Consider the following 18,413-nt stretch of genomic DNA (forward strand, 5'->3'; position numbering starts at 1 on the left):
AAGCTGCTCTCAAGGCATTGGCGAAAAACAAGGCTCCGGGAATTGATGGAATATCAATCGAGGTGTTTCAACAAACAGATGCAGCGCTGGAGGTGCTCACTCGTCTAGGCCAAGAAATATGGAAGACAGTTTCCTGGCCAACAGACTGGAAGAGATCCGTATTTATGCCTATTCCCAAGAAAGGTGATCCAACCAAATGTAGAAATTATAGAACAATATCATTACTATCACACGCAAGCAAAATTTTGCTGAAGATCATTCAAAAACAGTTGCAGCAGTATATCGACAGGGAACTGCCAGAAATTCAGGTCAGTTTCAGAAGAGGACGTGGAACCAGGGATATCATTGCTGATGTCAGATGGATCCTGGCTGAAAGCAGAGAATACCAGAGGGATGTTTACCTGTGTTTTATTGACCATGCAAAGACATTCAACTGTGTCAATCCTAACAAATTATGGATAACATTGCAAAGAATGGCAATTCCAGAACACTTAATTGTGCTCATGAGGAACCTTTACATAGATCAAGAGGCAGTTGTTCGGGCAGAACAAGGGGTTACCGATTGGTTTAAAGTCAGGAAAGGTGTGCGTCAGGGTTGTTTTCTTTCACCATACCTATTCAATCTGTATGCTGAGCAAATAATACAAGAAGCTGGACTATGCGAAGAAGAATGGGGCATCAGGATTGGAGGAAGACTCACTGACAACCTGCATTATGCAGATGACACAACCTTGCTTGCTAAAGTAAAGAGGACTTGAAGCACTTACTAATGAAGATCAAAGACCACAGCCTTCAGTATGGACTGCACCTCAACATAAAGAAAACAAAAATCCTCACAATTGGACCAACGAACAACATCATGATAAATGGAGAAAAGATTGAAGTTGTCAAGGATTTCATTTTACTTGGATCCACCGTCAACAACCATGGAAGCAGCAATCAAGTAATGAAAAGACGCATTGCATTGGGTAAATCTGCTGGAAAGGACCTCTTTAAAGTGTTGAAGAGCAAAGATGTCACCTTGAAGACTAAGGTGTGCCTGACCCTGACCCAAGCCATGGTATTTTCAATCACATCATATGCATGTGAAAGCCGGACAATGAATAAGGAAGACCGAAGAATTGACGCCTTTGAATTGTGGTGTTGGCAAAGAAAATTGAATATACCATGGACTGGGAAGAGAACGAACAAATCTGTCTTAGAAGTATAGCCAGAATGCTCCTTAGAGGCAAGGATGGCGAGATTGTGTCTTACATACTTTCGACACGTTGTCAGGAGGGATGAGTCCCTGGAGAAGGACATCATGCTTGGCAGAGTACAGGGTCAGCAGAAAAAAGGAAGACCCTCAGCGAGGTTGATCGACACAGTGGCTGCAACAATGAGCTCAAGAATAACAATGATTATAAGGATGGCGCAGGACCAGGCAGTGTTTCCTTCTACTGTGCACACGGTCGCTATGAGTCGGAACCGACTGGACAGCACCTAATAACAACAACAACACCGTGACTCTGTGTATTCCTTCCTTCTTCTTTTGATGTTCTCTGAGTCGTTTAGTATTTTCCCCATAGGATCCTTCAATACTGTAACTTGAGGCTTGAATTTTTTCTTCAGTTCTTTCAGCTTGAGAAATGCTGAGCATGTTTTTCTCCTTTGGTTTTCTATCTCCAGGTCATTGCACATTTCATTATAATACTTCGTCTTTTTGAGTTCTGTTCAGCTTTTTTACTTTATCATTTCTTTCTTTCACTTTAGCTACTGAACGTATAAGAGCCAAGTTTCAGAGTCTCTTCTGATATCCATTTTGGTCTTTTCTTTCTTTTCCTGTCTTTTCAATGACCTCTTGCTTTCTTCATGTATGATGTCCTCGATGTCATTCCTCAACTCGTCTGGTCTTCAGTCATTAGTGTTCAACATGTCAAATCTATTCTTGAGATCATCTCCAAATTCAGGTGTGATATACTCAAGGTTCTACTTTGGCTCTGGTAAAAAACAATTGGCTCTGGTAGGCTTGTTCAAAACTTCAGTTTCAAGTTGAACTTGAATATGAACAATTGATGGTCTGTTCAGCAGTCAGCCTCTGGCCTTGTTCTGACTGATGATATTGAGCTTTTCTATCAACTCTTTCCACAGATGCAGCTCTTTGATTCCTGTGGTTTCCTTCTGGTGAGGTCCACGTGTATAGCTGCCGTTTATGTTGTTGAAAAAAGGTATTCACAATGAAGAAGTTGTTGGTCTTCCAAAATTCTATCATGCAATCTCCAGCGTCATTTCTATCACCAAGGCCATATTTTCCAACTACCAAACCTTCTTCTTTTTTTCCAACTTTCGCATTCCGATCACCAGTAATTATCAAAGCATCCTGATTGCAGGTTTGATCAATTTCAGACTACAGAACTTGGCAAAAAAGTTCAATTTCTTCATCTTTGGCCTTAGTGCTTGGTCCATAAGTTTCAATAACAGTCATATTAACTGGTCTTCCTTGTAGGTGTATGGGTATGGATATTACCCTATCACTGACAGTGTTGTACTTCAGGATAGATCTTGAAGTGTTCTTTTTAATGATACATGCAATATAGTTACTCTTCCATTTGTCATTCCTGGCATAGTAGACCATATGATTGTCCGATTCAAAAATGGTCAATACCAGTCCATTTGAGCTCACTAATGCCGAAGGATATCAATGTTTATGCATTCCGTTTCATTTTGGACAATTTCCAATTTTCCTAGATTCATATTTTGTACATTCCATGTTCTGATTATTAATGGATGTTTCAAGCTGTTTCTTCTTGTTTTGAGTCATGCCACATCAGCTAATGAAGGTCCCGAAAGTCATTAAGGTTGACTCTACTTTGAGGAGGCAGCTCTTCCCCGGTCATATTTCGAATGCCTTCCAAGCTGAAAGGCTCATCTTCCAGCACTATTAACAGACAATGCTCCGCTGCTATTCATAAGGTTTTCACTGGCTCATTCTTTTCAAAAGTAGACTGCTGGGTCCTTCTCCCTTGTCTTACTCTGGAAGCTCAGCTGAAACTTGTGCACCCTGGGTGACGGTGCTGGCATTTGAAATACCAATGGCATAGCTTCGAGCATCACAGCAACATGCAAGCCCCACAGTACGACAAACTGACAAATGTGCAGGAGCTAAACATAGTAGTTCCCCTTTATCCGTGGGGGATAAGTTCCAAGACCCACAGTGGACACCTGAAACCATGGATAGTACCGAACCCTATATATACTACGAACAAAACAGAACAATTATAACAATTGCTATAGCAATTTCACTCTGGGATGAAGCACTGGTAGAGCCATTCCATAAACAAGATGGCCTTCACCCCACAGTTACTTGAATACAAGCACTGCGATACCTGGATACCTCGACAGTCAATATGATAACCAAGAAGGCTACTAAGTGACTAATGGACAGGTACTGTATACAGCATGGATGGGATGGACAAAGGGATGATTCACATCCCAGGTGGGACAGAGACAAGGTGAAATTTCATCATACTACTCAGAACATGGAAACCCTGGTGGCGTAGTGGTTAAGCGCTATGGCTGCTAACCAAAGGGCCAGCAGTTCGAATCCACCAGGCGCTCCTTGGAAACTCTATGGGGCAGTTCTACTCTGTCCTATAGGGTCGCTATAAGTCAGAATCGACTCAACGGCACTGGGTTTGGTTTGGTTTTGGACTCAGAACTTAGTGCAATTTAAAACTTATGAATTATTTATTCCTGGAATTTTCCATTTAATATTTTCAGAATGCAGGTAAATGAAACCACAGATAAGGAGGCATTACTGCATTGATAGTACAGTTTAGCCAAAAAATCAGTCGCTGTCGAGTTGACTTCATGGAGAGCCCATGTGTAACAGTTTATGACCAATTAAAATAGTTTTTTGGACGCGAAGTAGCCAATGGCTATGACATGATTACATGTAACTTCTAGAAAGATCAACGTAAGAAGGAAAAATTCAAATAAGTTTAACAGGAAGCTACTGCAACAGTCCATATAAGCAAGAAGAACCCTGGTGGTGTAGTACTTAAAGAGCTCTGCTGCTAAACAAAAGGTCAGCTATAACAGGATTTGATAATAATTAGATGTAGAAATGAAAGAATGTTGAAAATGGCTCAGCAAAAAAAAAGTGGTAAAGCCCTAAGCTCTCAAATGACTATAGTTCCTTCCCCACCACTACTCCCCAATATAATTCAAAACACAAACAAAACTAATCCTAAAATACAGGTCAAAAGTCCAAAAGTTTTCTCAAAAAAAAAAATCAAATATTTCTAAAACCATTCAACATTTTTTTCTCACTTTTCTTTTTATGGGGGAAAGGAGGTCTTTGCCAGTATCCTAACTAAACATATCCTCCTTCTGCCTACTGGGTAATACAACATGGCTCTCAGATTTCTGACTTGAATGGATGGTGGAATCACTGACCAAAAGAAGAAATACAGAGCAAGAATGTATTTGAGTTGGATGGTTTGGGAGAGGTCATGAATTGAGTTTTGGCTGTACTGTTCAATTTAAACAAATACTGACGTTTTAACTCTTGGCCTTCATTTCTTTTTTCCTGTACTCTCCCTTCCTCTTTAATTTTAATTAAAAGTTATTTACTACTAAGTTGCTTTTTACTTAATATCTCCCCCACAGGACTGGGAAAAAAAATAAACCAGTGTCAGGTTTCTCACAATCAGATGAAAACAGTATGGGAGAAAAAAAATAACAAAGAATAACAAGTGAACAAAGGTTCAATTGCCTTTCCCTGCTATAATCAATATGAAGAAATCAGGATCCATTAATACAATATTTTGGCTGCCCTGACTCAAATAGAGTATATTCAGGTTTATCTGAAAAATATTCCCTAATGGAAGAATCAGTTCTAAAACTGACTGACAGTAAAGTCCCAAAGTAAAACAAATGAACGTGCATTACAAAGAAAGTGATTACAGGAGTTTAATATTTTTAATGTGTTTGGTGTGGGAGAAGATGGTATAGGCCAGGAGTGAAGGATGCTATGTAAATCTTTCTAAGTAACATTATCACTCAAAAAAAATCTACACACTTCCCACTGAAATTCAAGAGTACTTTTTCAATCAATGCATTTGTGTAAAATAGTCCCATTTTATCTTCATGAAAAAAACTTGGTATATAATTTGTTGTTGTTAGGTGCCGTCAAGTCCATTCTGACTCATCACTGCCCTGTCCTGCACCATCCTCACAATCATTGTTTTGCTTGAGCCCACTGTTGCAAGCACTGTGTCAACCCATCTCATTGAGGGTCTTCCTCTTTTTTTTCTTTCTTTCTTCTTTTTCACTGACCCTCTACTTTCCCAAGCATGACGTCCTTTTCCAGGGACAGGTCACTCCTAATTGCTTGTGTACACATATAAAACTTGGTACTATGTTAAAAAACACCAAACCAGTTGCCACCAAGTCGATTCTGACTCATGGCAACCCCATGTGTGTCAGAGAACTGTGCTCCATAGGGTTTCCAATAGCTAATTTTTTTGGAAGCAGACCACCAGGCCTTTCTTCTGAGGCACCTCTGGGTGGACTCAAACCTCCAACCTTTCAATTAGCAGCCAAGCACATGAACCATTTATACCACCTAAAAAAAAACCAAACCTATTGCTGTCAAGTCGATTCTGACTCATACTGACCCTACAGGACAGAAAGAACTGCCCCATAGTGCTTCCAAGGAATGGCTGGTGGATTCAAACTGCCAACCTTTTGGTTAGCAGCCGAGCTCTTAAACATTGTGCCACACCACCCAGGGACACCAATAACTTTACAAAAGGGACCCAATTTGCAGGTGTAAATTATGAGGGTAGCTATTTGAATGCCTGGTTTCTCACACTGTCTATGAGCCACTTCGGTGATTGTAAAACCACATTTGTAAAGCCCATTAACCAAAAGAACCACAAAACTACGGTGTATATTTGAATACTGGCAATTCTCACTATGTTCCTGCCATACCAACCTTTCCAGCTATTTCTCAAATGTGCCAAGCTAACCACTGCACTTCCAGACCTTTGCCTAGAATGCAGATCATTCAGGTCTCAGCTCAAATGTCATCTCAGAGAGACCTTCTCCATCCAATCTAAAAAATGCCCTTTTCCTATTCCTCTTCATAGAGATCAGAACAGTACCAAGGTCTTGGGGCGATAAAGAGAGATGCTTTGATTGGCTATAAGACTGAAATTTTAATTCAGACTAAATTTTTGAATATTTTGGAAAAGACCAGAAGACTATGGGACCTGGCTGAAATGTCATTAAGTGGCAGGGAAGCGAAATTCATGGAACATCACTGAAATCAATATTTGGGGGAAAAAATAAAGTTATTTTCTGTTGTAAATAAGTAAGTATACACATCAAAGAGGGCCCCTACCTTTTGAATACTCCTGATTACAGTGTTTTCATCATAGCCCTCATTGCCAGCAAAAACTATCCAGCTTACTATTTCCTTCTTTGGTGTCAGTCTTTACCCATTAGAATATAAACTCCAAAGACTAGTGACCTTGTCTGTCACATTTACTACTGTATCGCTGACACTTAGATAAGAATACAGCACGAGGTAGGTGGCCAGAGATTTACACAATAAGCAAATCCCAGTTACACAAATCAGTTGCTTTTGATATTACCTGTAAGTACTCTAAAGCATTATGACCAGCGTTTTATCCTAACTTTTACCCTTCTTTGTTTATACAGCATATCAAGCACCAATCCTACATAATATACCAATAGCAGGAGCGAGGTCACTTTTAGTAATACAACTGGGTTCACCAGGACCCTGGGCAAAATAATTCATAAGAAAACTCTGCCTTTACCCATCTCTTTCCCCATCTTCCTTCCCTGTCCAGCAGACAGATGCCTAGTGCCTTCTTGAATTCTCCTCCTCAAATTCATTTGATAAATGATTGATTTCTCAAAGTTTATTCCAAACTATTACTTTCATTTAGTAGCTTTAATTAACATATTATACCAGATTATAACTACTCACTCATTTATTTTCATAGAGCATTAAAGATTCCCATATTAACATTTATCACACAGTTTTTATAGTTACTGACTTAGTCCAATATTCCCACCCCTATCCACAGCCAACATACACACCCCTGGATCAGCTTTGTCCCCAGGCTGTCTAATGTAACCATGTCTCTAGGACAGAACACTGGAGTGAGTGAAAGCAGCCCTGAAGGTCACATCCCTCTTGGATGCTCATTTTTCCAAAAAGTAATTTCCATCAAGCCCATAAAATGTTGACAAGTTAGGTTCTTAGTGAAGCCTATGTTTGAATAGACTTAATAAACAGAATTATCCAATTGTGTATCTTCACAACATTCACTGCCAACATTCAAATCTTGGTATCACATCTGTATTACTCACCAAGCAAGTTGCAGACTCAGTGCCTTTGTACTTCCTCTTCTGGGAACTCTTCACCTAATATATGTATGGCTTGCTCCCTTGCTTCACTAAGGTCTCTCCTCAAATATCATCTGCTGACAATACTATCAAAAATAACAATACCTAATTTATAAGAAGATATGAATAGACATATATAAAGAGACCAGTGTTCATTGGTGGTTACCAGGGGGAAGAGGAGCAGGAGGGGGAAGTAAGCTTTAGACTGTAGATACTTGTTATTTGTGGTGACAGGAAAAGTGGCACCAAATGTGGGTGTAGTGGGCACAGCTTGACCAAAGTAAATAATGCTACTGAGAAGTGTTCATGAGAAAAGGATGCCTACCTGAAGAATGTAACATACAAAAGATGGCAACAACTCCAACAAAGACGAAAAAACGAGTCTAGGATGACATATGGATGGGTACAGGCATAATACGGGCACAGGCATATATACAGGTATATACATATGTGAGAACAGACAGAGAAGTATCTATAAAATGAGTAAATAGAGGTATGTATAGGCAGGCACATATGTTCATTGAAGACACAACTACAGATACTCCTCAGACATAACCTAACACCTTCCAAGATTGGTCTTCTAGGTTGGAAAGCTTAGGACAATAGTTTCATGAGACAACTCAGTCAATTGGCACAACAGTTCACAAAGTTCACGCTCTGCATCCTAGTGAAGTGAGTAGCATCCAGGGTCTTAAAAGCTCACAAGCCACCATCTAAGGTACAACTATTGGTCTCTACTTGTCAGGAGCAAAAGAGTAAGAGGGTAACCAAAATCTCAGAGAACAAACAAGTCTACCAGGCCGAGCGCATACACGAGCCACAACCTCAACCACCCTGAGACTACAAGAACTAGAAGGTACCTGGCTACCGCCACTGACCAATCTGACTGGGGTCACAACAGACGATCCCAGATAGAATGGTAGAAAAATGTAGAACTTAAATTCTTAAAAAAGGCCAGACTAACTGGACCACCTCAGACCAGAGGACTTCCTGAGACTATTGCCCTGAAGCACTTTTCAAAACTTGAACCAAAACGATCCCGAAATCACCTTTTAGCAGAAAAGCAGAGAAACACACAAAATAAAGGATATTAACCATTAGAACGGTGCTGTACTAAAAACCCATCTGTAAGAGTCCAAAAGGTCAACATTTAATATAAAGTAAAGATAAGAAGGTAAGGGGGCAGGGAAACTAGAATACTGGAAATGGAACAACCATAACACATTATAAAAAAATGCTGACACACCGTGAAAAATATAACTAATGTCACTGATCAACATGAGTGGAAACTGTCAAATGGGAACCTAACTTGCTGTATAAACTATTAGAAAAAACACAGTAAAATATTATTAGGGAAAAATAATAACAAACCCATTGCACTTTAACATAACAATAATAATACTATCCTTTACCCTGATTGTTTTCTTCATAGTATTTATCATAACTTGATTTATATTTATTTGGCTTGTATATTTTTTGCCCCTTTCCCTATAAAAATTATTTTATATAAGGTTAGGAATTTGTCTGCCTGGTTTATCATTATCTAGTTGGAATTAGAAAATGCTGAATAAATACTTGTTGAATAAATTTATGTTCCATAGGTTTAATGACTCTTGTTATAGTTTCAGTGAATATGGTATCATCAGCATAAATGCTCCTCACCATGGTCACCCTCCAAATCAGATTCTCAGTACATACATAGTAAAAAAACCCAAAAGGGGTAGGTAATGACGAGTAACAGCTTTCATGTGCCCAAAAAGACATTGAGGGCTTGGTATATCTCTGCTCACATATTTTCCAAATATTTCCCATTACCTACTATGAGTCAGAATCAACTCGATGTCAACAGTTTGGTTTTTGGTTTCTGACAGAGCTTTATTTCAAACTCCTTGCCTAGAATTGAAGACCCTTCACGATCTGACCCTGGTTTTCCTTTGTACTCTTATCTCCTACTATTTTCCTGTATTTTGGCTACTATGCTACACAATTCCAAGGAGCACCATTCACACAGAATGCAACACGGCTTGTAGTCCTGCCTATACCATAGCCAAACTGATCTAGTCTATATTCCTACCATATTTTTTCCTAATCGCCACGTACCAAAATCCTACTCCTTTTTCATAATTCAGCTCCAATGCTTTCTCCACAAAACTTTCCTTAATCATCCCACCAAAAGTGATTGCCTCCATCTCCTCCACATAGCACAGAGTAACACTCCTGAAATTCTTGCCTTATAGTAAATCATCAGTACTTCTTTATCTCCTTCAGTATACAGTAAATTCCCAAAGCGCATGGATCTTTTTTATACATCTTTGTATCCTTCATGGTGCCTTGCACGTACTAGCTGTTCTCAAATCGTTCCAACCCACAGTGACTCCATGTGTGTTAGAGCAGAACTGTGCTTCATACGGTTTTCAATGGCTGGTTTTTCAGAAGTAGATAACCAGGCCTTTCTTCCAAGGCATCTCTGGGTGGACTCAAACCACCAACCTTTCAGCTGAGGACATTAACTATTTGTACCACCCAGGGACTCTACCTTGCACATAGACACCTAATAAAATTACTGTAATAACGAATAAATTCTACAGATGGTTTGAATTGTTCCCTTATGCTTCCATTTTCTTTTGCCCCAAAGGATCAAAAAGTTTGCAGTGAGAAAAGCAGTGTGCTTTATATTTCATTTTAAACTTTACGATTCCTTTGATGGTTTGATTTTATACTCCTCTGCCCTTCTCTCTCCCATTCTATCTAAGAAGGGGATAAAGCCAGGAACTCCTCCTGTTAGCCAATCAACACTCATTTACTGATGTGTTGATTACTATATTACTTTTCTCTTTTTAATCAATTATCACTCATTTACAGAGCACCTAATATGAGAGATCACCACACTAGATTAGATTAGATGGTAAGGCATCCACAGATTAATAAAATAAAGTCCCTGCACTAATGGGCTTACAATCCAGAGAGGGACTTAGGTATGTAAACAGGTCTTGTAAAAAACATATAAGACATAGGTGCTAGAAGAGACTGACGGCAGTGCCATTGCTATGCAGAGAAGGCAAGTGTTAATTCCAACTGACAGCACTTAGAAAAGAGGTATTTGGGCTGATTCTTGATGGATAAATAAAATTTTAACAGGCAAATGTTGAGGGGAGGGGGTCATTCTAGAGAAGAAACAGGAAACATAGAGTCTTGACGACCCTGGTATGCTAAAGAACCAACAAGTAACCAGCCAAATAGGTAGGGGTGTGTGTGTGAGAGACAGAGAGAGTGAGAGACAGAAAGAGAAATAGAGCGTTAGCAAGTTACAGTTATTAGTGAAAAGATGACCAAGCTCAAAAGACTTCAAGGAATTTAAACTATTAAAAGTATCTGAACAAGAAGGTGATATAGTCAGAACTGCATTTTGGTCTAGAGCTCAGATCAGAATTAAGAGATAAAAACAGTGAAATCATGGGAGTTAAGACTGTCTCAGAAAAAAAAAAAAAAATCATACTTAGGGTGAGAGGGGAAGGAGGCAGGAAGGAGAGAGGCAGGCCAGTGAAAACATAAGTGATTTGAAAGACAGCAGAACATGAAGATAATGTCATCAAAAACCAAAAAGGCAGCAAAGGAAGTGATTAACAATATCAGAAAAGAGGATGAATTTCATTTGGCAACCAAGCGGTTGTTGATGCTCTTAAGACTGACAGTTTCAATACAATGCCCGGGGAAAGATCACAGTAAGTTGAGAGAGAGGAAGAATTATAAAGGTATATAAATTATAATACATGGGGGGTGCTTTTCCAAAAGCTGTAATAGTGAATGAAAAGAGAGAAAAGGGCAGGGGCTTGAGGCAGAATCAGATTTGAGAAGAAAGGAGTCTGAAAGAAAAGAGGGCACATGCCGCTAAGACCTGGGGGGGCAAAAAAGGAGGGCTCAACAAGAATAGGTTGAAGGAGGCAATTTAGGAGGTGGTTTGGAAAGGAGAATACAGGGGAAGCTAGAAAAATTTCTGGTAACAATCAAGTAACTTAAGGACACTCCAACTAGCTGGGTAAAGTAATCTTCTAAGAATTAAGAGGGGTGAAGCTCAGCAAAAAAAGTTTTGAATAACTGCTATCTGGAATAAGATAACTAACTGGAAATGAAGAAAACGAGCACTGAAAGCCCAGATGATAATCCTACAATGCAAAAATAAAGGAACAAACCAAACTGTATGTTAACAAAATAATCTAAAGCAGAAGATGAAACTCTATTATCCTGCAAATGTTCTACAGATACACTTGGAGAGGTAAGGAAAAACGACAGAGATAATAAAGTAGGAATACGCAAACTTTTGGGAACTGTAACAACCCTAAGCAGTTGATAACTGTGTATGTCAAAACGTACAACACAAATCTTTGTATATCTATAAACTTCCAAGATTAAGCAGTAATCTACTTGTTTTAAAAAGAGATTACGATTATTACTAAATCATATTTCAATACAAAAAAGGTGTTTTTTTTGCACTGAGTTATGACTCAGTACGTTTCATACCAAGAAAGTTTTGAAAACTTGTTATCTTTCACAACATATGAGCTGTCCCTCTGAACTGTCTGTCATCCACAAATTCAATAAACTTCATCCAACAGGATAGGGCTGGACTCTTTCAGCAGGACACTAACGGCCTCTCTCAGGCTGATGGTGATTTATTACTCATCGCTCTGCAAGTACGGTTGTTAAGGAATCAAATTCTATGACTGTATTCTCATCCATCCCACATTCCTCCATCTTGACCATATAGACATAATAATTGTCTCAAACATGTCCTGGTGAAGCCTAATTACACAATGTCTAGGGCATTTCTCTAAAGTTGTTGTTAGCTGCTATCGAGTCGGCCCCCAACTTGTCGTGACCCCGTGTACAACAGGATGGGACCACTGTGATCTACAGGGTCTTCACTGATTTTCTGAAATAGATTGCCAGACCTTTCTTCCTAGTCTATCTTAGTCTGGAAGTGCCACAGAAACCTGTTCAGCATCATAGTAACACACAAGCTTCCACTGACATATAGGTGGTGGCTGTGCTTAAGGTATACTGGCCAGGAACCAAACTGGGCATTCCTGAGAATTCTACAAGCCTATTAATCCTGTCAAAAAAGAAAATGAGGCTAATTTTAATTTGATCACTCCCTAGCCAGCCCTGTCTCTATTAAACTTAGGAATATAAGTTTCCTAAGAATTATGTTATAGATCTATCTGACAGGGTCTCACTACATTTCTCCAAAAAGATAAACTTCTCAGTCTTCCTATTTTATGATTATCTACTTTTTAATATATGACTATCCCCCCTATCTCCCAATGAGGAGAGGGAAAAAAAGGTTTTCAGGCCAACTTGAGTACATAAACTTTTGTGGATATAGATAAAAGAATCAAATGTCTATTTACAATACCTATCATAGTAAGTTAGTTATACAGATTTTACATCACATACCATATAAAATAATATTCATATAGAAATTCTGCTTTTTTCCTAGTCAACATTTTATAAAGTAATTTTATTGACATTTTTCCAATGTATCTTTGGCATCTGTGTCTTCATGTTCACTAGAGTGATTGAGCCCCCTAACAGTTTTCTTCAAACCATGTTAACTTCCTTTTATTTACAAGCTGTTTGAACTGTAGCACTTTTTGAAGTCTTGTGATCTTTTAACCTAAGCCTAAATGTCCACTTTGCATACGTTACGGCAGTTTTTCCATTCTATATGTGTATCCCATAGATGTAGATCCATAATCTCTACATGGTAACCATTTACTAACTTTGACTTAAAGTAGCTTCAGATTTGTATCTCCTCCAAACAATACTTTTTATATCTCCTTCAAACAATACTCTTTTGAGTATGGGGGGGCAAGGAGGAGAGCTTGCCTCATATTCAGGTAATCAACAGGTCAAAAACTTCACAAGGTAGGAACCCAATTATTTCTTAAACACATTTTGATTAATAACATACACTACTGCTAGTAAACACTGACGCATTAACAATAGTCTTCAGAAGTTAACGAATTTCTTTCTGGACTAATACATTACAACTCTGCTATACCATCTGTTAGAAAAAGAAAGCAGAGTAGGATGGGATGCTCAACTCCTGTAAATTAGTTCTTAAAGAAACGGGACAGATGGAGAAATAGTTCCAGTAATTTATGTGTTTTTTTTTGGGTAGTGGTGGAAACAGATGGCGCAGTGGTTAAGAGCTACAGCTGCTAACCAAAAGGTCAACAGTTCGAATCCACCAGGTACTCCCTGGAAACCCTATGGGGCAGTTCCATTCTGTCCTACAAGGTTGCTATGAGTCGGAATAAACTAGACGGCAGCGGGTTTGGTTTTTTTGGTTTGGCGTAGTGGTTAAGAGCTGGGCTGCTAACCAAAAAGGCGGGCAGTTCAAATCCACCGGCCGCTCCTTGGAAACTCTATGGAGCAGTTCTACTCTGTCCTATACTATTGCTATGAGTCAGAACTGACTGGATGTCAACGGGTACGGGTATACGAATTAAGTGTCAGGTACTGTTTAAAGCATTTTACATACATTAATTCATTTAATCTTCACAATGTTCCTATGAAATAGGTGCTATTGATAACCTCCTTTCACTGATAAGTCAGGCTTAAGAAACTACCCCAAAGCCATACAGCTTGTAAGTTGCAGAAATTCAGGCAGTCGAGTTTAAAAGGCAAGACACTGCCTGTTAAGTTCGTAAAATTAGGTTTTCATTTTATAGGACAGTTTCACCTATTAAGCAATCAGTATCAGTGGCCTAAAGAAGACATAAAGGTGAGCATCCGGTATATTTTAATATTATTTTCTATTATCCATCCACACTGCCTGAAGGCATAATAATGGGTCTGAGGGAGGAACAGTTTATCCTTTGTTTTTATGTTTCCTGAGCAGATCACTATCCACATTTCAGTCAATGCTTTTAAGGAAAAGTTTCCTAACTATAAACACAAACACAGAACGAATTAGTACCATGTCTTCCTCATTCTCTTTCAAACTTTTTAACTGACGGTAGAGCACCTGTCCCTCTGGGCCTAGATCTACCTTGCCATCCCAAACACATAAAACTAAACGTTTTGATAAGGTAACTTTCCTAAGCCCTAAAACGATGGTAGCACTTCATCAGCTGTCATTTGGTTGGGTGCTGTAATGGGGGCGGGGGTGAGTGAGTGGAGGGGGGAGCAGTTTCTTAAGGAAAAACAAGAATTCAAGAAGAGGAGGTAGGGGCCTGGGAGGTAGGAGGGAAGGTGCGTCGTGCGGAAAAGGGAGGGAGGAAGGGGGTGGGGTTGGAGGCACTGCTCGGTCTGACTTGGAATTTCGTACAAATGAGGAAAACAGGGATTGAGGAGATGGGGGTCTGGTCATTGAAACCTGTTAGGCAGCATTTTACTGATTTTCTTTTTATTCGTCTTAGACTCTTGCTTCAGAAGAAACTGAGACCCCACGAGTACTAACGGCCCAATCCCTCAGGCCACAGTACGAGCATTCAGCCTCCCGGCCAGAGCTGGTCCCTTACAAGCACCGCTCCCCGTCAGCCCGCAGCCGGGCCTTTCACACGCCGGGCAACCGGCGGGAGGGACAACCAGAGCCTCTCGGCCGCAAGGCCAGGCACCCGCGTTCCGCTCCTCTGCGGCAGTCGCAGCTGATTCCCTTCCGGTGGGCAGCCCCTGGACACTCACACATCTCGTTGCTGAACCTGAACCTAGCCTATCTGAAGAGCTGAACCCGGCAGTCACAGAGTAAAAGCCAGGCTGCATTGAGAGTCTTACCTTTAACAGGTTAGACGTCGCCATGTTCCTTCAACTTACACTCTCGCGAGACAGCGCGAGATTTCGTGGGGCGCTGGACCAGGCCACAACTGGAGGCCGGAGTTCCCACCAGAGCCAACCGGCCGATGGGCCCCGCACCGAGGGTGTGGTGGGCGCGGGAGCGGCGTGCCGACAGCGCTGACCTTGGACCAGGCACCGGGAGCTTCCTTACTCTTTCCGCCTACATGGTCACCGGAGCTTCTCCACACGAAAGAGCTCATGCAAACGCTCAGGGCGACCAGAGCAGCGAATGGTGAAAAGGTAACGGGAGCCGACCTGACGTGGTTGAGGAAGCATCGACTCCACGAGCCTCCCTCACACCTTCGGATTAGCCTTTACGGTTGCCCCCGCAGCGGCCACCGGCAACGAAATTAGCTCGGTTTAGGCCCCACAGCTCAGGTTCCGCGGCCGCATCACGTGACGCGGCGGGCGGGGGCGCGCACGGGAGCGAGCGTGGGAGCCTGGAGCCTTGGTGGGACCGGAGGCCGCGTAGGGGGCTGGAGTACGCCCTCTGCTGGCGGGACCCGGCGTTTCCCGGCGTGCTCCCCCCACTCCCCGTCCCCAATCTGGGGATTCGGTTTTCAGGGATGGAACTGTGTGATCCCGAAATGCTTGTAGCAGCTGTCTTCAGTCAGAACTGACACAGACAAGGCGCCCAGTAAATATTTGTTGAATGAATGCACCAAAGTGACACTGTTCATGTTTCTATTCAAGAGCGCGTGGCACTTAGATATCCTGTAAAAGATTGTCGAGGAATGAGTATTAGTCCTGGATTGCATTAAGGCATATTTTCCTAAAAGATGCTGAACCCTAAGTCCTCAAGCTTTATCCCCTCAGACCACAGACCACTGGCCTAGACAAGAGAATGTAATTTGTACAGAGAACAGTATAGCTGGCATTGTATTATATGTGTTTACAAACAGTATTCATTCTTACATTCATAATATGTTACAAATTAATAAGAGCTATGAAGTAAAATAAAAGGGGGGATGAAGATGTAATTTTAAGTAAAGTGGCCTGAGTAGGCCTCAATGAAAAGATGGCGTTTGAGTAAAGATGTGAAGGAGGTAAGGGAGCCAGCCCATACTATATGTGGGGGAAGAGCATTCCAGACAGAGGGAAAAGCAGGGGAATGTACCTGAGATGGCAGGGTGCCCAGAGCATCCAAGAAACAGGTCAGTGTGTCTGGAGCAGAGAGAGAAAGGAGAGTAGTGAGATCATATAGGACCTTGTAACCAAACCAAACCCACTGCCATCAGGTCGATTCCAACTCATAGCAACCCTATAGGACAGAGTAGAACTGCTCCATAGACTTTCCAAGGAGCGCCTGGTGGATTTGAACTGCTGACCTCTTGGTTAACAGCCATAGCACTTAACCACTACACCACCAGGGTTTCCATAGGACCTTGTAGGCCACTGTTATTCTTAGCTACCATCAGGTTTGCCCCCGACCCAAAACAGAATATTTGGGGATTGGACAATTGCGATGCATAGGATTTTTATGGAGCCCTGGTGGCACAGTAGTTAAAAGCTTGGCTGCTAACCAGAAGGTCAGCAGTTCATATCCACTTGCCGCTCCTTGGAAACTGTGGGTCCTGTAGGGTCGCTATGAGTGATTTTTGGAAGTAGATCACTAGGCCTTTCTTCTAGTCCTGCTACCTACTCTGGAAGCTCCACTGAAACCTGTTCAGCATCATAGCAACATGAAAGCCTCTACTGACAGATGGGTGGTAGCTGCACATGAGGTGCATTGACTGGGAATCGAACCCAGGCCTCCTACGTGGAAAGCGAGAATTCTACCACAGAACCACCAGCGCCCCCTTAAACTGCTGGCTTTTATTCTAAATGAGATGGGAAATCGTTGCAGGGTTTAGAACCCATTTTAATCTGATTACTCTGACTACTGTGTAGTGAATAGAAACAGGAAGATCGTTTAGAAGGCTTTTGAAATCTCATTTAATCCAAATGAATTGATGGAGAGTAACCTAAAACCAAAGCCAAACCCATTGCCATCAAGCTGATTCTGACTCATAGCAATCCTGTTGCCCCATAGGGTTCCCAAGGCTCTAACCTTTATGGAAGCAGACTGCCACATCTTTGTTCTGTGGTGCAGCTTGTGAGTTCAAACTGCCAACCTTTCGGTTAGCAGTCACGTGCTTAACCAGAGCACCACCAGGGCTCCTTCAGAGAGTAACCTAGTCAAACTTAAACAATTACTGAGTGATAGAACAATGATTAAGAGCCACAATGCCTATAATGTCCTGGCAGAATGTTAACAAAGGGAGACTAAACTTAAGAGATCATCTTTGTTCTACAAATGAGAAAATTGAGGCTCATAGAGATGACCTGGCCAAGATCACTCAGTTGTAGGGGCCTTCCTATGGAAAATAGTGCCTATGGTAATTAGTTTTAAACTGCTGAATAATCTCTCACATCTGGAGGTGGAAACTGCAATGGCCAATACAAACTTTTCATTAGTGCCCTCCTCAAATGGCCATGGAAACCCTGGTGGTATAGTGGTTAGAGCTATAGCTGCTAACCGAAAGGTCGGCAGTTCAAATCCACCGAGTACTCCTAGGAAACTATGGGGCAGCTCTACCGTGTCCAGTAGGGTCACTGTTAGTCGGAATTGACTCAACAGCAATGGGTTTAGTTTTTTAGTTCAAGCAGCCATGCCTTAGTTAGCACCTCTACTCAGCTGGCCTCACAAAAAAGGCCTAGTCAATAAACTTTATGTAATTATGTTTTCCAGTGCAACTGGGTTATCCTCAACCCTAGTCCAGTTCTACTGCTTAATTTAAAATGTAAGACTCTAGGTTAGACTATAATCAACGCATGCACCCTAAAAGAGAAGTGAGGTGACAAAATGTGATGTAACAATTGATGAATAAATGAACTAATGACCCTACTTAAAGAATCCCATTAAATATTTAATACTTGTTTGAGCATCTGTTATGCAGTAGACACCAGAAATGCAGGATTAAGTAAGACAGAAGACCCCTGCTCTCTTGGACCTTATGGTCTAGTCAGGGAGCCAGATGTTAAGCATGGTTACACAAACCAAATATTCCTTAATTGGAGTTGTGATAAATGCTGTGAAAGAAATACACAATGTGCACCTGAGAATTTAGTTAATGATATTAATATTGAATTTAGGGGGAAGTGAAGGTATA

The 18,413-nt window shown here is 41.0% G+C and overlaps 2 protein-coding genes across 2 annotated transcripts in view; one reads left to right on the plus strand and one right to left on the minus strand.

Annotated features, from left to right (window-relative positions):
• CUL5 (cullin 5) overlaps nt 1-15,291 on the minus strand; it is a 124,128-nt gene extending 108,837 nt beyond the window's left edge. The window contains exon 1 of the mRNA XM_049889362.1: nt 15,202-15,291. Coding sequence (XP_049745319.1) covers nt 15,202-15,225 — 24 coding nt within the window. The 5' untranslated portion in view covers nt 15,226-15,291. The remainder of the gene's footprint in view (nt 1-15,201) is intronic.
• Nucleotides 15,292-15,413: 122 nt separating this feature from the next.
• Nucleotides 15,414-18,413, plus strand: part of LOC126078699 (solute carrier family 35 member F2) — a 405,637-nt gene continuing 402,637 nt past the window's right edge. The window contains exon 1 of the mRNA XM_049889371.1: nt 15,414-15,501. The gene's annotated coding sequence lies outside the window, so the exon portion shown is untranslated. The remainder of the gene's footprint in view (nt 15,502-18,413) is intronic.

This window comes from Elephas maximus, chromosome 7 (genome assembly GCF_024166365.1).
Source record: "Elephas maximus indicus isolate mEleMax1 chromosome 7, mEleMax1 primary haplotype, whole genome shotgun sequence".
Lineage (NCBI taxonomy): Eukaryota > Metazoa > Chordata > Mammalia > Proboscidea > Elephantidae > Elephas > Elephas maximus.